The sequence below is a fragment of the Rhinopithecus bieti genome, unplaced genomic scaffold (assembly GCF_001698545.2).
Source record: "Rhinopithecus bieti isolate Rb0 unplaced genomic scaffold, ASM169854v2 scaffold_905, whole genome shotgun sequence".
Taxonomy (NCBI): Eukaryota; Metazoa; Chordata; class Mammalia; order Primates; family Cercopithecidae; genus Rhinopithecus; species Rhinopithecus bieti.
In genome coordinates this window covers 1483149-1507805 of record NW_016803348.1, presented here as the reverse complement: position 1 = coordinate 1507805, position 24657 = coordinate 1483149, and the positions used below count along the sequence as shown (strand labels likewise).

General features: G+C 38.4%; 1 protein-coding gene across 1 annotated transcript in view; it reads left to right on the top strand.

Moving 5' to 3' along the window:
• The window catches only part of RUFY3 (RUN and FYVE domain containing 3), an 84994-nt gene that overhangs the window by 12055 nt on the left and 48282 nt on the right, over positions 1-24657 (top strand). Inside the window, exon 2 of the mRNA XM_017878948.1 lies at positions 9461-9514. Coding sequence (XP_017734437.1) covers positions 9461-9514 — 54 coding nt within the window. The remainder of the gene's footprint in view (positions 1-9460; positions 9515-24657) is intronic.

Below are 24657 nucleotides of genomic sequence, written 5' to 3'. Positions count from 1 at the left end.
AGCTACTCGGGAGGCTGAGGCAGAAGAATCACTTGAACCCGGGAGGCAGAGGTCGCAGTGAGCCAAGATCACGCCACTGCACTCTAACCTGGGCAACAGAGCGAGACTCCATTTCTAAATAAATAAATAAATAAATAAATAAATAAATAAATAAAAGATTTTGTCTTCCTCCATTACATACAATTTAATTTATGGTTTCTAATGTTTTCTTTATTTTCAATTTTTTAATCTCATATTCTGGACCAACTATATATTATTTGGAAAATACAAGTTTAGAATAATGTAATAATTTATTGTTTTAAATGTATCTATTAAAAATATATAGTATTGATGACAATATGGGACAACTTGGGGCCTCTGCTAGTGAGAATGTGCGTTGGTACATCCTTTATAGAAATCATTTTATCATTGTGAATCAAGGACCCTAAAAAAATTAATTCTCAGTAATTGTACCAGACACGTATCCTAAGGAAATAGTAAGAGATACAAACAAAAAGTTTATGTATGTACTGTGTATTTATCACAGTATTCTGACTTCCTGTAGCACAATCTTGAGAGCAACTTAAATAGCCTAAGAGGAAAATTATTCAATAAGTTGTAGAACACCTTACACTAAAAATTATTGTGGAATGATATTTGATGTATAGGGTAATGTTTGGATATAACTTTAAAAGCTGCCTCTTAAGCTGCATATTTACTATAGTCACAATTTTTTTAAGCATAGGTATACATAAACACAAGTGAAAGGAAATATATCAAAAATATAAAAATTGATTATCTCTGGATAGTGGAATTACAGGTGATTTTTATAATATTCTTTATGTTTCTTTATATCTCCCAAATATTCTACAAGAGGACATATTACTCTAATATGAAAACAAATGCTCCTTTTTCAAGGGAAAAAACTTTATGAAAATTAACAGGTGTGCAATCATCCATCCAACAAATATTTGTATTATATATCAGTACCTTCTATGACAGTTTCACACATCTGTGAGTGGGAATGTTTGCCTCACAGCAGGGCTACTGCTTTAGATTCAGTTTCCAATATAATTTTTTAAGATTTCTATTAGGCATTTTATTTTTAGCTTTTTCACAGACCTGTGTTTATTTACTGGCATGCTTTGTTTTCTTAGCTGTGTAAATGCTATTTGCAGTGTATGGGGGGGCCCACAGTGTCTAGATTTAGAAGCATTTACAGCATTTGATTGATTCCTTTCCTAAGTGTTTGGAAAATAAAACCTGAGTCATTGGGATTCTCTTTTTCACAGAATTGTGTTATTGTTCTTTGCTTTCACTGTGGCACACCCCGTTTTGTAATTGGCCCTTGGTGAGATTACAGAAACATTTGTTGCCACCAGTGCAGTCCGCCTTAGATTTACACTGTCAGGTTCTCTGAGCTGTGATTATGTGTTCAGAAGGCAGTCTCAGTGAACTTCTCGAAGTGAGAAGGTTGTAGCTTTTAATACAATCTCAGAAGCCTATGGGACAAAGTTCTTGGACAAGGTTCATCCCTTCTTGTTGCTCTGTCCTGAAAATAACCTGGCTAGTCACCCTTTCAAGGTAAGTTTTACCCATTTGGCTTCTAGGATTTTGTAAAATTCTAAATCTGGGTGAGAAATATCAGTAGCTCTGTACTTGTATGCCAGTTCCTATCTAAACCACAAAAGAGCTGCATGTTGCCTCTGACCTGACCATAATATACTCTGCATAAAATCAGTTTTTCCTTCCTGTTTCAGGGCTACTTTCAGTTTCTTCCTATCTCCTTGATACATCTGCACTGGCGTTGGCTTCAGTGCACTGTCATTAACCGTAGTGCCTTACAGTCTTTTCTTCTATTGGTGAGCAAGCCTTTTCTGAATTTTCGTGGAACGGAGCTTCTACTTTAATCTTTAATTTGTGCCCTTCATAACAGAACTCACATTAATTCTTCTTTGGGTTATCAGCTTCTAACACCCAAAAGTCGTTTGTCCTAAACTAATCACTGAAATATGAATCATTTTCCAAAAGGAAATGCTGTGCCAGATAAGATAGCTGCCGCTCAGTGATAGAACTCAGAACATGGCCGGGCGCGGTGGCTCAAGCCTGTAATCCCAGCACTTTGGGAGGCCGAGACGGGTGGATCACGAGGTCAGGAGATCGAGACCATCCTGGCTAACATGGTGAAACCCCGTCTCTACTAAAAAAATACAAACTACTAGTCGGGCGCGGTGGCGGGCGCCTGTCGTCCCAGCTACTTGGGAGGCTGAGGCAGGAGAATGGTGTAAACCTGGGAGGCGGAGCTTGCAGTGAGCTGAGATCCGGCCACTGCACTCCAGCCTGGGCGACAGAGCGAGACTCCGTCTCAAAAAAAAAAAAAAAAAAGAAAGAACTCAGAACAGAATTCACGTTGTCAGATTCCCAAGCCTGGGTACCAACCACGATCTGGTTGGAAAGAGCAAGTGCTGTCGTTTGAGAGCATCCACAATACTCTGTACTCTTGAGTAGCTGGTTCTGCATTTTGCTTTTCTGGTGGTGCCCCTCTTGAGGGGGAGGTGGAGAGTATACAATTTGGCATGTTTTTTCATTGTGGTTCCTCTAGTCCCCACCAGTCAACTGTGACTACTATGAAGTGCTTTTGAGTACAGGGCTATAAATACTAAAATCTGTTCCTTTGCAATTTTTGGTATTTGAGCTTTTCCAGAGAACAAATAGAAGTATTTGATGAGCTTAGAAGCACATGTGTAGAGGAACAGTGAAAAAGACTTCTCCCCAAATGGCTGCTAAGTAATTATATATTTTTCATCATAATTAAATATTCTCAAAATTGTATGTCAGTGTGTTGAAAACAATGTTTTTAAAGAAAATATTGGCTGGGTGTGGTGGCTCACACCTGTAATCCCAACATTTTGGGAGGCCAAGGCAGGCGGATTGCTTGAGCTCAGGAGTTCAAGGCCAGCCTGGACATCATGGCAAAACCCTGTATCTACAAAAAAATTAAAAATTAGCTGGGTGCGACTGGGTGCTGTGGCTCATGCCTGTAATCCCAGCACTTTGAGAGGTCAAGGTGGGTGGATCACCCGAGGTCAGGAGTTCGAGACCAGCCTGGCCAACATGGTGAAACCCTGTCTCTACTAAAAATACAAAATATTAGTCAGGCGTGGTGGCAGACGCCTGTAATCCCAGCTACTTGGGAGGCTGAGGCAGGAAAACTGCTTGAACCCAGGAGGTGGAGGTTGCAGTGAAATGAGATCACATCACTGCACTCCAGCCTGGGCAACAAGAGCAAAACTTCGTCTCAAAAAAAAAATTAGCTGGATGTGGTGGTGCATGCCTGTGGTCCCAGCTAGTCAGAAGGCTGACAGGGGAGGATGGTGAGATTACTTGAGCCCGGGAGCTCGAGGCTGCTGTGAGCTGTGATCCTGGGTGACAGAGTTGAGACCCTGTCTCAAAGAAAAACAAAGAAAGAAAAGAAAAAATGTTTTTAGCATTATTATGTATGGATATTTTTAATGAAAACAACTTTAGTTATAGAGCTGATATATTTGCATTGTAAGTCACAAGATACAGAAAAGTATAAAATACGAAATAATAGAATGCACCTACATTTCTAATACTGCTAGGGACAACCACTGTTAAGATTTAGTATCAGATGCTCTTTTTCAATGTATGCACTGAAGGTTCACTTGCAAACTCACAAAATTTTATATGTGTATGATCATACCACAGCTGTGCTGTGACCTGCCTTTTTTCCTCTGCAATATCTTTCCATGTGGGTAAATTGAAATTTGTATCATTTTGTTTAATGTCTTCAGTTGTTGGATGTGCCATAATTTCTTTTCTTTTTCTTTCTTTCTTTTTTTTTGTTTTTTTTTTGAGACGGAGTTTTGCTCTTGTTGCCCAGGCTGGAGTGCAATGGCGTGGTCTCAGCTTACTGCAACCTCCGCCTCCTGGGTTCAAGTGATTCTCTTGCCTGAGCCTCCCGAGTAGCTGGGATTACAGGCGCCCACGACCACGCCCAGCTAATTTTTGTATTTTTAGTAGAGACGGGGTTTCATCATGTTGGCCACGCTGGTCTCAAACTCCTGACCTCAGGTGATCCACCCACCCTCACCTCCCAAAGTGCTGGGATTACAGGTGTGAGCCACTGCACCTGGCCTGGATGTGCCATAATTTCTTTGACTATTTCTTTATTACAGGCATTTAGGTTGTTTCTAAATTTTTCTACCCAAGACAGTTTTGGAAAAATTGTTATGTGTATAACTTGAATATTTTACCAATTTTAGTTTTAATTTTATACACATTGCCAAGCTACTTTAAACAATTAAAACAAATGTTGACTAGCATGGTATCATAAACTTTCATATTAGCTACTTATCAAAGCTTGGTTTTGTCTTTCCTGCTGCAGTTGGTTGCATTTTTCTCATGCTGTATTAACATCTGAACTTTCCAAAGGATACAGTTGTGGTTTTCAAGACAGTTGGTTCAGCAGCTGTAAACCTCATGATACTACTTTCTCTACTTTTTTTTTAAGCTAACAGTAGTGTTCTAAGCAGAAGAGAGTTTTTACTCTTAATTGTGCAATGAGAAACTGCATGCTTTTCTAAGATTGCTAGAATTTGCTTTTTGGGATGAAAAGGCTGCATGCGGGGATTTCCTTTTTATTTCTTATAGAGATATAAAGCTAGGGTATATATGAGATATACTACATTTTGTCTGAGAATCCCACAGTGTCCAGTCCTGTGGACAGCAGCTTCCCAACTAAAGTATCTTAGAGACATTATCTCTGCCAGCATAGCCATTCCAGCATGAGAGCAAAGGGTCTACTGGTCAGGGCTTCCTTTCCTCATCCCCTCACTCCCCATCAGGCCTGGTCCTCCTTAGCCTTCTAGTGTCACCTAGCTGCTCACCTAAGAATCTGTTTTATCTTCACTTATGTGACTAATATTAATTCCTCTTTTTTTTTTTTTTTTTTGAGATAGGGTCTTGCTCTGTCAACCAGGCTGGAGTGCAGTGGTACCATCTCAGCTCACTGCAATCTCCACCTCCTGGGTTTAAGCAGTTCTCCTGCCTCAGCCTCCTGAATAGCTGGGATTACAGGCACACACCACCACATCTGGCTAATTTTTGTATTTTTAATAGAGACAAGGTTACACCATGTTGGCCAGGCTGGTCTTAAACGCCTGACTTCAAGTGATCTGCCTGCTTAGGCATCCCAGAATGCTGGGATTACAGGCAGGAGCCACCACCATGCCCAGCCTATTAATTCCTTTTTTTTTTTTTTTTTTTTTTTGAGATAGGGTTTCACTCTGTCACCCAGGCTGGAGTGCAAGTGATACAATCTCAGCTCATTGCAGCCTCTTCCTCCCAGGCTCAAGCAATCCTCCTTCCTCAGTAGCTGGGATTAGAGGCATGCACTACCACACCTGGCTAATTGTTTTTGTATTTTGGCAGAGACAGGGTTTCGCCATGTTGTCTAGGCTGGTCTCCACCTCCTGGACTTAAGCGATCTGCCTGCCTTGGCCTCCCAAAGTGCTGAGATTACAAGCGTGAGCTACCACGCCCAGCCTTAATTCCTTTTAAACCTTGTGTCATAGTTATTTAGATCTCAAGGGCATTGTCTATGGGTGTTTCATTTTTTTTTTTTTTTTTTTTTGAGATGGAATTTTGCTCTGTCACCCAGGCTGGAGTGCAATGGTGCAATCTCGGCTCACTGCAGCCTCTGCCTCCCGGGTTCAAGCAATTATCCTGCCTCAGCCTCCTGAGTAGCTGGGACTATAGGCATGCGCCACCATGCCTGGCTAATTTTTTGTATTTTTAGTAGAGACAGGGTTTCACCATGTTGGCCAGGATGGTCTTGATCTCCTGACCTCATGATCCACCCGCCTCGGCCTCCCAAAGTGCTGGGATTACAAGCGTGAGCTACCATGCCCAGCCGGATGTTTCATCTTTTTAACTTCTATTGCCTTAGTAAAGTCTTTTGCTCACCATAAATGCTCAATAAATAGTATTTTATTTTATTATTTATAGTATTTTATTTTATTTGTTTTTATTTTATATTACTTTATTTTTGAATCTCACTCTGTCAGCCAGGCTGGAGTGCCATGGCATGATCATAGCTTATTGCAGCCTCAAACTACTGGCCTCAAGTGATCCTCCTGTTTCGATCTCTCAAATAGCTTGGTCTCCCTATATTGAGCAGGCTGTTCTTACACTCACCGGCTAGGCAGTGTTCCCACCTCTGCCTTCCAAAGTGCCGGGATTACAGGCATGAACCACCACACCCAGCCTCAGTAAAATTTAAATGGCTCAAGTGTTGATGACTTAATGTGTTACCTTTTCTGGGGCTATTTGTTGTTTTTGTTGTTGTTGTTGTTGTTGATTTTGCTGATATTTTGGGGAGAAAGTAGGCCTTGGCCTAAATTACTAGATTATTAGAACAAAACCTCAAAGCATTTATGAAAATTAATATATGACAATTGCTTTGTTATCAAGCTAATAATACTGTGGTTAGTTTAATAGCACCTCAGCTGTTAACTTGTCATTTGGTTTATTTAGGTTGACTTATTTTTTTTCCTTTTAATATTTAGCTTAGCTGGCTTTTAAAATTCCATTCACTCTATTGTCTTTGAATAATTATGGCAAATATACTTAGAGAAATCCAGTTGTAAGTGTAAAGTTGACATTGAGTACCTATGATTTGCTAAGTACTTTAAATTTATTAGATTTTATTTTCACAATAGCCCTTCAAAGATGTATGTGATATATCTGTGTTTGGGGCTTCAGAAAGGTGTTCCCTTAAGAAACTAATACAGTTCTAAAAATTAACACTGTAAATCAAAGACACTTTGTCTCAAGGGGACAAAATAACCCCCAGGCCTTGTAAAATCTGTCACTTGGTTGCCTATAGCAATACTGCTAGAGAAAGGCTACCTCAAGAAGAGATTTCACAACCATGGATACATAAACAAAGGGGAAACATTTTTTGAGTCCATTCAAGCACTTCTTTGTAGAAAAGGAGCTTCATTCAGCCAGTTGCCTCATCCAGAGAAAAAAGAAGTACAAGAGGGGCAAGGGTCCCATTCTACCAGACAAGACTGTTGCCATCATTGAGTCACTATGTACCTTAAGGGTAGATGTTTACAGTGCCACCTGCTTAAATCTTTTCAGAGCTACATAATTAGTCTATTGATTTTTTCATTCTTAGACCTGAAACAGAATGATAGTCAAGAAATTAGTTAAGTAAATCTTAAATAAGCTATGCTTCCTAATCCAGTGCCCTTGTACAATTCCAGCCTTGTGTCCATCTATATCTCTCTCGCCCCCTCTCCTCCCTTAAAGAGATGAAGTCTCAGCCAGGCGAAGTGGCTCGCGTCTGTAATCCCAGCACTTTGGGAAGCCAAGGTGGGCGGATTACCTGATGTCGGGAGTTCAAGACCAGCCTGGCCAACATGGTGAAACCCCGTCTCTACTAAAATTACAAAAAATGAGCCGGGTTCAGTGGCGTGCACCTGTAGTCCCAGTTACTCTAGAGGCTGAGGCAGGAGAATTAGTTGAACCTGGAAGGTGGAGGTTGCGGTGAGCTGAGATCATGCCACTGTACTCCAGCCTGGGCTACAGAGTGAGACTTCGTCTCAAAAAAAAAAAAAAGAGACGAAATCTCGCTATGTTGTTCATGCCAGCTATGAAACTCCTGGGCTCAGATGATCCTCTTGCCTCAGCCCACCAGGACTGGTTTTGTCTCTCTTAACTCTTGACTGAAAAAAAAAAAAAGCTATATTCATATGCATCTTAAAAATACGGTTACCAAATTTTGTTGGGTGCAGCATTTTAAACCATTTAATCCAGGCTTTTGGAATGAAGTAATGGTCGCAATCTTTCATGACCAGTTGCTTGGCACTATACATGCTACAGTCCACTCAGCATTTCTAAACTATGTTGTTTTAATAATATGAATATTCTAGAAGGCACAATTTTTAAAAATCTTTCACAAATCTTTCTTTGAGGTATAAAAGAATGGCATGATACCTATTGTAGTAAAGTCCTGAGCATGGCAAGGTAAAGTGGAGAGCACCTTACACGGTAAAGATAGACCTTTTACTTTCTAGGGGAGAAAAGTTCGCTTAAATCAATTACATCACTCTGATACTTAAAACTTTAATCTCTGTTTTAAGAAGAAAACAGAAAATATGTCTGGTTGTAACAGAAAAATGCTCTAGATGCGACATGCCCAAGGAAAAATCAGAGATCCCTGGTATCTACCACACATTCCTACTTAGAAATTCACTTTCCAGAGCATTTTTCTATACAAATCTTGGAGGCTCTTTATATATATATATATAATTTAATAAGGTAGGCTTTTATCTTAGTAGGTGACAAATAGAGTTTCTAATTAAATACAATAAAGAACTAAATGAGAATATTCCCTCTGTTGACTTTTGGTCACAGCAAGTTTGTAAAGTAATAATGTGAATGGTAAGAGTCCATTCTCATGAATCTGTAATCCTACATAATATAGATTTGTGGCACATTATATTGTCAAAGGATTGTACCTGAAAATGACTTGTGCAAATATGTCTATATATAATGTATTTCAGCACTAATTTACTATAAAATAATAGTAGCCAACTCACAGTATTTTTTTTCCTGTATGAGACACTTGCCATTTGGTTTACATATATAGATACCTAATTCCAAAAAAAAAGAAAAACTCTGGAAACGAAAAGCATTTTTCATAAATTTGTCTGAACTTATTTGGTGATAAAACATGATGTGAATTTACTTGAGGCTATTTATAGACTTTATTTTACTTAATCTGAATATTTATTTCCTGCAGAAATATTAATGTGTTTGATTGTAGGTCACTGCCTCAGATCCTGCTAGTTCTGTATGTTGAATAAACATCTGACTTTATTGAATTATATGTGATTTATTTTATGTATGTTCAAAGCAACCTCCTTTATTTTGTTTTGGGGAAGGAGAATTGGGGAAGGGGAGTTGGAAAAGTATTTGTTTTTTTTTGTTTTTTTTTAAGAAAAGTCACTAGTTTGCATCATAATATTTGTCCTGAATCTAAAAGAAATATATTGCACATACATTTCAGTTCCCTGAAGTGATCAAAATAAATATTGAATTAGATTAATGTTGCCTACACTTAGAATACAAAGAGCCTTTGATTTTCAATAGAAAAAAAAATCTGTGTTGCTTTTTAATAGGATATGCATCTTTGTTTCCCTTTATTTGAAACCTTGAAATTACTAATCTTAGCTTTGAAACATATTTAATAACCATAGTTGCTATCTCTGCTTATTTGGTTGTAGTCCCAGCCCTTGTCACTGTTAATCGCTGTGATAAGTAGAAAGAATTCTAGGAACCTCCCTTTCAGTTATCCCTATGGAAATCTTGTTTTTAATAGCACTTTTCTTTCTGGGCTTGCATGACATTTTATCTTTCTTTTCCTTTCTTTTTGCCGTTTGCAAAGACTCTTGGGAGGATTTGACAGATTTGGTGGAGCAAATGCGCGATGATACAGAAGGTGCGTGCCACACCAACATCTTTCAGCTTTTTTTTTCTTTGCTTTTTAAAATTTTCTAACCACCTTTTAATTGTTTTCCGTAAGAGGAAATGTCAGTTTTAGGTTTTATTTCCCATGGCAATAAGTGGGAAATCTTTATGTTTTGGTTCCAAGTAAAATAGTGTCAATGTATGTTTATGTTGCTTTTTAAAGATATTTGCTGATAACGTGTTTAAAAGAGACATTATTTCAAGATTACATGGAGCTTTTACTATGGCTGTTTTTTCGCTTGTTGAGACAGTGTAAATTTTATTACTCATATAAATATATGTATGTGTATTTCTGTGAATTTCACAGCAGCCAAAAGCAAACAGATCCCATGAATCTAGTGTTTAGCCTGGAATGTTGCTCTGATTTGTAGATTTCCATAACATTACACACTTTCAGCTTTGTCGTGTAATAGCATTCCTTTCTGGTATAATTATTTTTTGTTAATTTTTTCTTCTTCATGCAAGAGACTGAAACATGGAATGGTGTGATTATCTTTTTAAAGTAGCATGTATGTTCTAATGTGGAAAGGTTCCCCAAACCAATCAGTGTTTCTTCTGTATCAAGGCAGCTAACTATAGGGAGCTCAGGGTGATTTAAACATTTTGTACTAAAAATAGAAAAATTGAGATTTGGCTCTACTTTATCATTTTACATGTTCCCACTTTGCTTTAGCACACACACCCCGACACATACACATCCACCACTCTGCCCAGACTGACCTTTCTTTGCCCACGTCCTCCTCTCTTACTTTGTTCCTGTGACATCTCATGTATTTACACCCTTCCCCCTCCTGTGCCTATGGCAGGTGTGCCACCTGCCAACCCTTCAGTCCTTATAGGATTTCCACAATTTACTCTTTGACAGCTTTGGCCCACATTCTTTTCTCCATTCACTTGCTCCTGCAGAACTTGGAGCTTAATGAAGACTTTTTCCTTATTCTCTAATTCTTGTGTGTTTATCAAGCTAGTTAAAGGGTAAACTCCTTGAGAACAGAGATTGTCTTAAACTTCCTGATATCCTTAATCAGACCTGGGATAAGTACTACCCTCAGTAGGTCTGGTCATACCAAACAAAATCAAGGTAGCTTTCCCCTCTGTTGATGCCCAAGAGTATCTTCTTCTTCAGCACTTGCCTTTGAATGTGGGAATTCTGAAATCCTGAGTGTCATCTCTTTTCCTTTTGTCAGACTATTTTTATGCCATCTTTGATTCTGCTTTTAATATAACTGATTACATAAAATTCAGTGAAAGAACAAATCAGTATTGTCTAGTTAATTGACAGTTCACAGATGAGAAAAAAGAGAAGGGTGTTGATTCATTTAGTGTGTAATGTTTACTATTGTGTTGGCTGCTATTATTGTTATATTTTATTTATTTATTTATTTATTTATTTATTTATTTTGAGACAGAATCTCACTCCATCGCCCAGGCTGCAGTGCAGTGGAGTGATCTCACGTCACTGCAAGCTCTGCCTCCTGGGGTTCAAGCAATTCTCCTGCCTCAGCCTCCCAAGTAGCTGGGATTATAGGTGCATACTACCGTCCCCAGCTAATTTTTTTGTATTTTTAGTAGAAACGGAGTTTCAGCATGTTGGCCAGGCTGGTCTCGAACTCCTGACCTCAAGTGATCCACCTCCCTTGGCCTCTCAAAGTGCTGGGATTACAGGTGTGAACCGCTGTGCCTGGCCTATTATCATTATTATTATTAATAGTTATTGGCTAGGCACCACCAGGTTTAAGGCTTTAATTCCTTTGATAGACTAGATATTAAAGAAAAAATGCTTCATAAAATTTATCCCCTTCTAAAGAACTTTACCATGACTCATCACAGGCAAGATTCTATTTCTTTAATACAAAGTATTAATAATGTAAGAATCAAGCCTACTGTGAGAGTCAGACTCCTTTTTTAAATTTTGTTTTGCTGGAATTTTGTGGATGGTTATTATAGGTGAACTCCAAAAGGGAGAGGAGATGAACTTTAACAGTATAGTACATAAAATATCCAGAAAATGTTGATTATGTCAGCACCTTGATGATCTTAATAGATTTCTAGTCAAGTAATATATGGTAATGTTGATCAAGATCCTCTTTACAGAAAAGTCTTTCTGAAATGCAGTTTTAAAAAAAAAATGAGAATGGGGAGAGGGAGATGGCTTCACTTCAAGTCTTTTGATCATTTCATTTTTCTTGATATCCTTCTCTACTTTTCTTGCCTCATGGTCTCAATCACAGTTATGTAAAATTCCAGCATTTCACACAACTGTATTACATACCTTGGAGATGTTATAAATAAGTGCTAGTACCAAGAAGAAATACGTTATGGAGTATTACCTGCACATAACACACAATAGCAATTCAGGGTCTGGGGAGAATCCTTGTTTCAGACTCAGAAAAAGCTGATGATATATGCAGGCTCAGATATTTTCTGGAGACCTTCAACTGCCAAGCTGTTTACAATTCTGTTTCTCATCTGTTATTGTAGATGTGCCATAACAGTTGGCTTTTATTTCCTTTTATTTTTTTGAGAGGAGGTATCACTGTGTTGCCCAGGCTGGAGTGCAGTGGCATAATCATAGCTCCCTGCAGCCTCGAACTCCCGGGCTCCTTCCTCAGCCTCCTGAGTAGCTGGGACTACAGGCCATGTGCCATCACACCTGGCTAATTTTTATGTATGAATGTATGTATGTAATGTATGTAGAGACAGGGTCTCACTTTATTGCCCAGGCTGGTCTCAAACTCCTAGGCTCAAACGATCCTCCCACTTCAGCCTCCCAAAGCACTAGGATTGGAGGCTTGAGCCACCACACCTGGCTATAGTTTGCTTTTTAATAGATAAAGTGTTAACACTGGCTTCTGGCCTCCTAAAAATTTTTAAAATAACAGACTCTAGTGGGTTGCAGATTTGAACTGGTACTTGTTTTTGTTTTTTGTTTCAGTTCTGTCACAATTGAAGCTTCTTATTTTGATTTTGTTTTGTTTTGTTTTGTTTTGTTTTTTTGAGATGGAGTTTCACTCTTATTGCCCAGGCGGGAGTGCAATGGCATGGTATCAGCTCACTGCAACCTCCACCTCCCGGATTGAAGCAATTCTCCTGCCTCAGCCTCCTGAGTAGCTGGGACTACAGCCACATGCCACCACATCTGGTTAATTTTTGCATTTTTAGTAGAGACAGGGTCTCACCATGTTGTTTAGGCTGGTCTTGAATTCCTGGCCTCAGGTGATGTGGCCACCTCAGGCTCCCAAAGTGCTGGGATTACAGGCATGAGCCACTGCGCCCGGCCCTTTGGTTTTTTTTTTTTTTTTTTTTTTTTTTTTAAGGAGACAGGAGTCTCACTCTGTTGCCCAGGCTGGAGTGCAGTGATGCAGTCTCAGCTCACTGCAGCCTCCACCTCCCGGTTTCAAGTGATTCTTCTGCCTCAGCCTCCTGAGTATTTGGTACTACAGGTGCATACCACCATGCCTGGCTAAGTTTTGCACTTTTAGTAGAGATGGAGTTTCACTGTGTTTGCAAGGATGGTCTCAATCTCCTGACCTCGTGGTCCACCCGCTTTGGCCTCCCAAAGTGCTGGGATTACAAGTGTAAGCCACCGCGCCCGACCTGAACTATTTTTTACAGTGATGATTAGTTTCATATTCTATGTGTTTGTAACTTATATCTACTAGAATATGAAGTGTCTTCTTAGGGTAGAATTGTATTATGTACAACACCTATTATATTGCATCTCCTTTCCTTATATGCTAGTAATTTGTGTCTAAAATGTTTTGAAACTCACTAGGGAAATTATGAACATTAAATAATAAAAGGCACATAGCTTATTACCTTTAGTTTTTCAATAAGTATCGAATTCCTGTCTGTACTCATTACAAGCCTTTTGAACAGATTTTGTAAATTTGCAGTTGCCCGGATTACTGCCCGTCTCTCCGAGGATTAAAATGGTCAGGACAGTACTTGAATTTAGGCAATAATATACCTGTGTAAAATTTTACCTACCAAAATTGCATACTGGTTCCTTAATATTTGGGGGCAGAGGGTGTTAAGACTTGATGCATGTTGAAAAACAAAAGAAACATATCTTAAGAGATTTTATTAGCTTCTAGCACTGTGCCACATCATCATTCAGTAAGCTTATTAAGTTAAATAAAATTGTTAAGTTAAATAAAATTGGAATGGTGGTTCACTTCTATAATCCCAGTACTTTGGGGGACCGAGGCAGGTAGATTACTGGAGCTCAGGAGTTCGAGACTAGCCTGGCCAACATGACAAAACCCATCTCTACTAAAAATACAAAAAATTACTGAGGCAGGAGAATTGCTTGAAACTGGGAGGCAGAGGTTGCAGTGAGCTGAGATCGCGCCACTGCACTCCAGCCTGGAGAATAGAGTGAGACTCCCTCTCAAACAACAACAACAAAATTGGTGGGGCGTGGTGGCTCACGTCTATAATCCTAGCACTTTGGGATGCCGAGGTGGGCAGATCACCTGATGCCAGGAGTTCAAGGCCAGCCTGGGCAACATGGTGAAACCCCGTCTCTGCTAAAAATACAAAAAATTAGCCAGGCATAGTGGCAGGCGCCTGTAATCGCAGATCCTGGGAGGCTGAGGCACGAGAATCGTTTGAGCCAGGGCGGCAGAAGTTGATGTGAGTCAAGATCATGCCCCTGCACTCAAGCCTGGGTGACAGAGCAAGACTCCTAAAAAAAAAAAAAAAAAAATTAGCCAGGTGTGGTGGCGGGTGCCTGTAGTCCCAGCTACTCAGGAGGCTGAGGCAAGTAAATCGCTTGAAGCTATGAGGTGGAAGTTGCAGTGAGCTGAGATTGCACCAGTGCACTCCAGCCTGGGTGACTGAGCAAGACTGTCTCAAAAAACAAAAAACAGTTATGTATATATGGAAGACCATAATAATTGCAGTAGCTAACAACTTTTTTCCTTAGTATATTCTAAGCACTTCTAAATGCTTGCGTATAAGAACTTGTTTACCCTTCAGAACCCTGTCACCATTTTATAGATAAGGAAAGTGACGCATACAGAGTTTAAGAAAGTTTCCCAGTGGAATACTACTCAATTGTAAAAGGAACAGACCATTGATACGTGCAACAACCTGAATGATTCTTCAGAGAATTATGCTGAGTAATAAAAAGTCAATTTTAATGGTTATGTACTGTATGATTCTATTTACATAACATTCTTGAAGAGATAGAACTATAGAAATGAACAGATTAGTGGTTGGCATGGGTTGAGGATGGGGTAGGGGCAAGGAGGGATGTGGGCATGGCTATAAAACGTCAATATGGGGGATCCTTGTCGTGATGGAAATGTTCTGTGTCTTGACTGTAATTCAACATCAGCATCCTGGTTGTGATAATGTACTACAGTTTTGCAAGATACCCTTGGGAGAACTAGGTTAAAAGTACATGGTATCTCTCTATATTATTTCTTACAATTTCATGTGATTCCTCAATTATCTCAAAACAGAAAATGCAACAAGAGAAAAAACTTTTCCCAAGGTCACCCAGCTAGGGAAGAGTTTGAATAGAGTTCAAACTCCCACAGACCAGCTTTAGAGCTTGTGCTGTTAACCACTACACCAAAGTTCTTTAAACTTATTTGACACAAGAACCACTGTAAAAATACATCTTCATCCAGAACTCAGTACACCCATCATTTATTCGTATGTATCTTAAAAGTTTCCTGAAACAATACGTAACCTTACTATATAGGACATAAAATTGATTTTGTGACCCACTAAAGAGTTGTGACCTTTGTTTGAAAGACACTCCAGTATCCTGTGCTGCCTCTCTGGTATATATCCATTTGTACTTTAGCCACTATCTAGGTGTGTGCCAAAAAAAAAAAAAAAAAAATTCCTGAAAGGACTGTTTTGGCTCTGTTTCCAGCCTGTAATTGTGGGCATACTTTAAAGGCTGGGCTAGTAACCTTGCATACTTCTATTTCTCTTTAAAACATCTCCTTGTGAAAGCATCTTTTCTCTTAATTGTTATTATTGTCCTATGCTGATGACTCTCTAACTCCAAACTTCCATTTGCATTTACAACTATGTGATCAAAAATATCTTGAAAGCTGGGCATGGTGGTTGCATTCCTGTAGACCCATCTATTCGGGAGGTTGAGATGGGAGGATTGCTTGAGCCCATGAGTCCAAGTCCAGCCTGGGCAACATAGTGAGACCTTGTCTTTAAAAATGATATGTTGAGAATCTTTCCACATAAATATCCTTTATGATATCCAAAACCAAGTTTATTTTGCCCTTTACCTCCATAACAGTTACTCAACTTTGTCATTTCCCTTTATAGCACACTGTTTCAGTCTCTCAGGGCAAAAACCTTGGTGTTATTCTTGACCCCTTCATTTCCTTTCTCTCTTCTAATGACTATCTAAACTTGAATCACTACAATTCTTCATGGCAGACCATTTTGATTCTCTTCCCTCAAATTCATTTTGCATAATCTTCTCAGATTAATCATCCCCAAACAGAATTTTAGTTACGCTGATTCCCTGCTCAAAACTACAGTGGTTCCCATTGCTTCCTTCATTAATATCCAAGTCTAGTTTCAGAGACCTCTTTATCTGACTCTACCCTACCTGTGTTTTCCAGTTCTCCTCAGTGAGAACTCCCCATTCCACTCTTATTTTCTCCACCTGACCTCACACACCCATTCCAACCACTTGGAATACTGTCCTTCACGTGTTCTGTGATACCACAACATTTAGGATCTACCTCAAGTACTGCAGTAGATTGAGATTTATCATGCTTTTATTCATATTACTTTTGGTGTTATCTCATTTGGAGTACAAATGTACAATATTCCAGGGAGTTAAACTAAGGACAGCGATTATTCATGGTTTTTGTCAGATCTGAGGTTTACCTGCTTTAGCAAACTAATAAAGCCTCTTACTGTTTCTTGGATACTGGCAAAAAATACAAGACTCCTAGGTCAGAGGCAAAGGACTTTATTACTCATGACAGTGCAAGCAGCCTGAGCATCTGCATATCTGTGCCAGTTCCTCTTGGACCAGAGTCCCATGGGGTGACACTGTATGACTCAGTGACATGCTCACACGTGGTAGGTTTGTGTTGCAGATGAAGAAGGCCAAGTTGGGAGAACCCATTGTTTTTATAGGAAGCAGTAGGAAAGCCTCCTCTCTCATTATCAGCTCCATAAATGGCCCAGGAAAGAGTGGTCAGGGCCTTATAGTCTTGATATAACCCAGTAAAGAAATGTAGGCACACAAGAGGTCCAAGGAGGATTGTCTCCCCCAACATTTTACAGATGAAACAGAAGAATGAGAATTTCCCCCAACATCACTCAGGGAATATGAGAGAGACAGATCTAACCCTTCTAGATCATAGATCTAACTGCGAGATCGTATCATGGCCCTCTCACATCCATTTAAATTGTTTCTTTTCTATTTTTTTTTTTATACTAGGTAAAGCCCAAAACATTTAAATTATATTTTATGCAATAAATTGAGCAAAGCAAGGAACTCTTGGGTTGTATTTACCCCCTAAATTTCTTATGTTGTATCAAAACAAAGAAGGTTAACTGTTGTCCTAACTTCTAAATGTTTCCAGAAATCTAGATATTCTTCTGCAGCATGGAATGCTCAGGTAAAGGAAACTGAAGAAGTCTGGGAAACTTTCCAAAACTAAAATTGTTATATTATGATATGGGAGCCCAGTGAAGAAGAAATCAGTGTGTTTCCTAGGGAGCTCTTGTGCAAGCTAATATTTTTTTTAAAAAACTCTATTAAAGATTAGAGAAATGTACACCTAACCAAGAATGAGTAAGAGTATATAAAAAGAATGGTTTTGGTTAAATAAGCTGACTCATTTCAGTGCTAAAGCCCATCAAAAGGGTTTTTTGTTGTTGTTGTTTATATACAGGAGGCCAGCAGCTAAACCTTGACCTGGAGCAAGAGAAAGCAGAATGTCTTTTTTCTTTTCTTGTTTTTTTTGTTTGTTTGTTTGTTTGTTTTGTTTTTTTTTGTTTGTTTGTTTGTTTTTTTTGAGACAGGATCTCACTCTGTTGCTCAGGCTAGAATATGGTGGCACAGCTCACTGCAGCATCCACTTCCCAGGCTCAAGCCGTCCTCCCACCTGAGCCTCCCAAAGTGCTGGGATTACAGGAGTGAGTCACCGTGCCCAGCCAGAATTTTACTTTTACTTTACATTTTTTACTTTTTTAATTATGGAACTTTTTTTTTTTTAGAGACAGAGTCTCAACTCTGTTGCCCAGGCCGGAGTACAGTAGCATGATCATAGCTCTCATAGCTCACTGTAGCTTTGATCTCTTCCTACCTTACCTCAGCCCCGAGTAGCTAGGACTATGGGTGCATACCACCATGCCCAGCTTAATTACACAACTTTTTATATTACGTAAAAAGAATAGCTTAATGAGCTCAAATATCTCCATCACCAGCTTCAGTAATTATTGCCAATCTTATTTAATACCTCCATGTTTGTTTCTGGAGCATTTTAAAGCAAACTCCAAACATTACATCTCAACACCTGTAAATCCTTCAGTGTCACAACTAACAAAATTGACAACAAAGTCTTATAGTGTCTCAGCCCGTTTTCAAAGTCTGTTGATGGTCTCAAATATGTCTTTTTTTAGTTGGTTTATTTGAATCAAGATACATACAAGATATATATTATTATTGCATCTAAATATTTTAGTTTTTTTTCTAATAATAGCCTTATTGAGGTACAGTTCATATACCATAAAGGTTATCACTTTAAAGTATAATTCAGTGGTGGTTAGTATAGTCAAAAAGTTGTGCATCCATCACCACTCTCTAATCCGAGAATATTTTCAACACCTTTTCTAAAAAGAAATTCTATACCCATTAATAACCACTCTCTATTCTTCCTCCTCCCAGCCACTGGCAGCCACTAGTCCATTTTCTGTCTCTGCAGATTTTTTTTTTGAGGAGCTTCTTCAAGTATTTACATTATGTCTCTCTCCGTAGATTTGCCTATTCTGGGCATTTTATATAAACAAAATCATAAAATATGTGGCCTTTTGTGTCAGACTTCTTTCACTTAGCATATGTTTTCAAGGGTTATCCATGTTGTAGCATGTATCGTAACTTCATTTCTTTTTATGGATTAATAATATTTTATTGTATGGGCATATCTTATTTTGTGTATTTATCGGTTGGTGGACATTTGGCTTGTTTCACTTTGGGGCAAATGATGAATACTACTACTGTGAACATTAATGTATACATTTTGTGTGGATATATTTTTAAAATAATTTCAGCTTTTGTTTTCGATTCAGGGGCTACATGTGCAGGTTTGGTACATGGGTATATTGTGTGATGCTGAGATTTGGGGTATGATTCATCCTGTCACCCAGGTAGTGAGCATAGTACCCAACAGTTAGTTTTTCTGGTTCCCTCCCACCACCCTCTAGTAGTCTTCAGTCTCTATTGTTGGCATTTTTATGATGTGTGGACATGTTTTCATATTGAAAATGTTGAATTGCTGGGTCAAATAACTCATATGTTTAATTTTTTGGAGAACTGCCAGACTGCCAAAGCAGCTGGACCGTTTTACACTCCTACAAGCAATGCACAAAAGTTTCCAGTTTTCCACATTCTTGCTAATACCATTTCCTTCAATGAATAATAATTATTATTGTTATCCTAGTGAGTGTGAAAAGTATCTCATAATTTTGATTTGTATTTCTCTAATTGACATCTTTTCATATGCTTTCTGGTCATTTGTCTCTCTTCTCTGCAGAAATGTATATTTCAAGCCTTTGCCCATTCTTTTTTACCAGGATTATTTCTCTTCTGTTGTTAAATCATAATAATTCTTTATACATTCTGGATATTGGATCTGATTTGCAAATATTTTCTGCCATTCTGTAGGTTGTCTTTTCACTTTCTTGATGATGTCATTTGAAACACAAATGTTTTTATTTTTGATGAAGTCCACCGTACCTATTTTTCCTTTTGTTGCTAAACCATTGCCTAGTCTATGGTTATAAAATATTTAGACCTGTATTTCCTTCTAAGAGTTTTATAGTTTTAGCTCTTATACTTTGGTCTCAGATCTATTTTGAGCTTTTTTTAAAAATTATTTTGCATTTGGATATCCAATTATCCTACCACCATTTGTTGCAAATATTAATTTTTGTAATTTTAGTAGAGATGAGATTTCACTATGTTGGCCAGGCTGGTATTGAACTCCTGACCTCAAGTGATCCACCCACTTTGGTCTCCCAAAGTGCTGGAATTACAGAGGTGAGCCACCGCGCCCAGCCTGATCTTTTAAAATGTCTTTCAGCAAAGTTTTGTAGTTTTCCATGTACAAGTCTTGCACTTCTTTTGTTAAGTTTATTGGTAAATATTTTCTGGTGCTATTATAAATGGAATTGTTTTTAAATTTCTTTTTTGAATTGTTTGTTGCTAATGTATACAAATATAATTAATTTTTGTGTGTTGATCTTGTACCTTACAACCTTGCCAAACTGATTTTATTTACATACGTTGTGTGTGTGTGGATTCCTTAGGATTTTTTATATATAAGATCATGTCATCTGCAAATATAGTTTTACTTCTTTTCAAACTGGATGCCTTTCATTTCCTTTTCTTGCCTATTTGCCCTAGCAAGACCCTCCTATACAATTTGGTTAGAAGTAGCAAAAGTGGACATCCTTGTCTTATTCCTGATCTTTGAGAAAGCCTTCAGTCTTTTACCATCCAGTCTTTTGCCATCAAGTTTGTTAGCTGTGAGTTTTTTGTAGATGCCCTTTGTCAAGCTAAGGAAGTTCTCTTCCTAGTTTGTTGAATGTTTATATCATTAACATTTTTGTTATATTGGCTATTGGAATTTGTCAAGTGCTTTGTCTGTTTCTAATGAAATGACCATGTGATGTCTTTCTTTACTCTGTTAATTTGGTGTATTACATTGATTGAGTTTTGTGTGTTGGACCTACCTTGCATTCTGTGATTAATCCCACTTGGTCCAGTTATATAATCCTTTTTATATGTTGCTGGATTTGATTTGCCAGTATTTTGTTTAGGATTTTTGTGTCTGTATTCATACGGAGTATTGATCTATAGTTTTCTTATGATATCTTTATCTGATTTGGTCTCAAGGTAATATTACTGTAATATAATAAGTTAGAAAGTTCTCTCTTCTTATTTTTGGAATAATCTGTCAAGGATTGGTGTCAATTCCTTAAATGATTGGTAGATTTTAACAATGAGGCTCTGGTTCTGGCCTCCTCTGTGTGCTATTTTTTTTTTTATTACTAATTCAGGATCTTTACTTGTTGTAGGTCTCTTCAGATTTCCTATTTCTTATGTCAGTTTTGGTAGTTTGTGTCTTTCTAAGAAATTGTCTGTTTTGTCCAGATTATTTAGTATATTGGCATACAGTTGTCCATAGTATTCCCTTATAATCCTTGTTTCTGTAATGTCAATACTACTGTCCCCTCTTTCATTCCCGATTTTAGTAATTTGAATCCTCTCCCTTTTCTACTGATCAGCCTAGCTAAATGTCAATATTGTTGATCTTGTCAAAGAACCAACCTTGGATTTTATTGATTTTTCTCAGTAGTTGTTTTTGCTGTTTATTTTTTTTTTTTCTGATCTAATCTTTATTATTTCCTTCCTTCTAGGGCTTTCTACTTATATACATGTATGCCCTTGATGAAGCCAACTGTGAAATCATGGCATTATAATATGCTAGCTAGGAGAGTGATCTAGCTCAATGCTTCTCAAACTTTAATGCACACACAGATTGCCTGGGGATCTAGTAAAAGTGCAAAACCTCTACAGCTTCCCATATCTAAAAGCTTTCCTGGTTATGCCAGTGTTGATGTTCCGAGACCAGAGAGTAGAAAGGATCTACTTCATTTGTTATCAGTCATTTGTGGGGTTTTCCAAACAGAACATGTCATTTCTGTGGTTCCAGGTATATTAATATGTCTCTCCCTTTGAGAATCAGTGCTGCTATATGTCATTATGACTGATATGAATGTGCATGGTTTCCAAGGGAAAAAACTGAACAAGCCCAACCCTCTCATTTTACTGATGAGGAAATTGAGGCTTCAAAGAGGTGAGATTTCTTGCCTGAAGTCATATAATAGTTTAATTGACTCCATAGATGAGTATATTAATCCTTTCTGATGACAAGTCCTAACTCAGTGAAGTTCATCATTGATTATACTGTTACCAAGAAAAGGTAGCAATGAGGACAAGTAAATTCATGAGTTTTTTTTTTATTTTTATTTTTTTCCAAGACAGAGTTTTGCTCTTGTCGCCCAGGCTGGAGTGCAGTGGCTCAATCTTGGCTGACTGCAGTCTCTGCCTGCCAGGTTCAAGTGATTCTTCTGCCTTAGCCTCCTGAGTAGCTGAGATTACAGGTGCCCAGCACCACACCCAGCTAACTTTTGTATTTTTAGTAGAGATGGGGCTTCCCCGTGTTGGCCAGGCTGGTCTCGAACTCCTGACTTCAGTTAATTCACCTGCCTCGGCCTCCCAAAGTGCTAGGATTACCGGTGTGAGCCACCATGCCTGGCTGGTTAAATTTTTTTTGACAAACCCCTTTAACAGATTTCAATCTAGAGAAAGTGGTACTTAAGTAAATTTTCTTATTTTTGAGTAGAAATATGATACCTGAGATGCCATTAAGAATAGATAGATATAGAAACACACCTGGCCCCTAAAGTTGAAGGAAAAATAGGGAACCAGGTCAGATACCTTTCTCCTATGCATATTCCCCCAGTATCCTGTGTATGCCTTTGTTGGAGTTCTTACTGCAGTGTAGTTGCAGTACTTCTCAGTCTTCTCCACAGAAGTGTACCCAATGTCAGAGGAAATTGTGTTATGCTTACAGCCTGCCTGAAACCCTAAATTAATGACATATCAATTATTTTAGTTTTAAGAAATACAGAAAACTAACATTTCCATAGAATAGGTTTATGTCATTTAACAACAACAAAAAAATTTTAATTAGCTGGGTGTGGTGACCCATGCCTGTAATCTCATTACTTTGGTAGGCTGAGGTGAGAGGATCACTTGATCTTAGGAGTTTGAGACCAGCTGGGCAACATAGGGAGACCCTGTCTCTACAAAAAATAAAAAAAAAAAAAATTAGCCGGGCATGGTTGCATACACCTGTTTATTATCCCAGCTGCTTAGGAGGCCGAGGTGGGAGAATCACTGGAGCCTGGGAGGTTGGGACTACAGTGAGCTGTGATTGTGCCACTGCACTCCAGCCTGGGTGACAGAGCAAGATCCTGCCTCAGAAATCAAAACAAAACAAACGGAACATTTAAAATTATTTGTCCTGGGCCAGACTCAGTGGCTCACACCTGTAATCCCCAGCACTTTGGGAGGCCGAGGCGGGTGGATCACCCAAGGTCAGGAGTTCAGCACCAGCCTGACCAATATGGTGAGACCCCGTCTCTACTAAAAATACAAAATTAGCTGGGCGTGGTGTCACATGCCTATAATCCCAGATTACTTGGGAGGCTGAGGCAGGAGAATCGCTTGAACGCTGAAAGAGGAGGTTGCAGTAAGCCAAGATCATGCCATTGCACCCCAGCCTGGGCAACAAGAGTGAAACTCCTTCTGAAAAATTAAAAATCAGAAAAAAAAATTATTTGTCATGGAATAAAATTGATCTTGTTAAATATGATTACGTTTATCCTGGAATTTCAGGTGTTTGCTGTACACTGCCCTATTTGTTCTCTATAAGTTTATATTAACCAAGTTTGATAAATAGTAAGCACTTTGATGGCAGGGACTAAGTCTATTATTACCTCTGTTATTTCTAACATGAAACACAATATCTAACACATAGTAGATGTTCAATATGTATTGAAAAAATAATTGCATGAAAGTTCTCTATTGGAATAATGGTGTTAAATGCCAGTGTTGTGAACATTTTTAAATTTTAAATCATTTTACTCATAGGAAAAGCTTGACTGATGATATCATGAAAGTCATGCATGTTTTAAAATGGCTTTCTGGCTTATACAATATAACAGAATCTTTTTTTACTTTATATAGTTAAAAGTACAAAATACACAGAAAAGAATCCTATAAGTATTCAGCTCAGTACAATGTTACACACTCAACATGCTCACATAATAAACACCCACCAACAAACAGAACTTGACCTGCCCTCAGAAGCCCCTCCATACTCTGTCAGGTCATTGCAGCCCTTTTTAACAGGATAGGTTAGTTTTGCAAAATCGTTTTATACTTGAATAGGATTTAAGACAAGTAATGTTGAATAGAAAATATTCTGTAACAAATCAGGTTAATGATTTAATATTCATTATTAGCAGCCAACATTATTTGTAGGCCAGGTGTGGTAGCTTATACCTTTAATCCCAGCACTTTGGGAGGCCAACATGGGAGGATGGCTTGAAGCTAGGAGTGCAAGACTAGTCTGAGCAACATAGCAAGACTAAATAGCCATACTTTTGTATACTATTCAGCACAAAAATGTCAATAATAAGCATTAAATAATACTCATTTTAGCTTTTGTGTTAATTAACAATGAGCAATAAATTCTTTTTTAAATTTTTGATGTGCAATAATTGTACATATTTAGGGGTACAGACTGATATTTTGGCTCATGTATACAATGTAATGATCAAATCAGGGTAATTAGCATATCTCTTACCTCAAACACTCATTTATTTATTTTGGGAATATTCAAAATCCTCTCTTCTAGCTATTTGAAAATATTTTAAAAGTTCAATGCTACAGAACACTAGAACTTACTCATCTAGTTGTAGCTTTGTATCTGTTAACCAACCTCTCCCTATCTTCCCCTCCTCCATACTTTTCATTTTCTAAAAACCACAATTCTACTCTCTATTTCTTTTTTTTTTTTTTTTTTTGGAGACGGAGTCTCCCTCTGCCGCCCAGGCTGGAGTGTGGTGGCCGGATCTCAGCTCACTCACTGCAAGCTCCGCCTGCCGGGTTCACGCCATTCTCCTGCCTCAGCCGCCCGAGTAGCTGGGACTACAGGCGCCCGCCACCTTGCCCGGCTAGTTTTTTTTGTATTTTTTAGTAGAGACAGGGTTTCACCGTGTTAGCCAGGATGGTCTCGATCTCCTGACCTC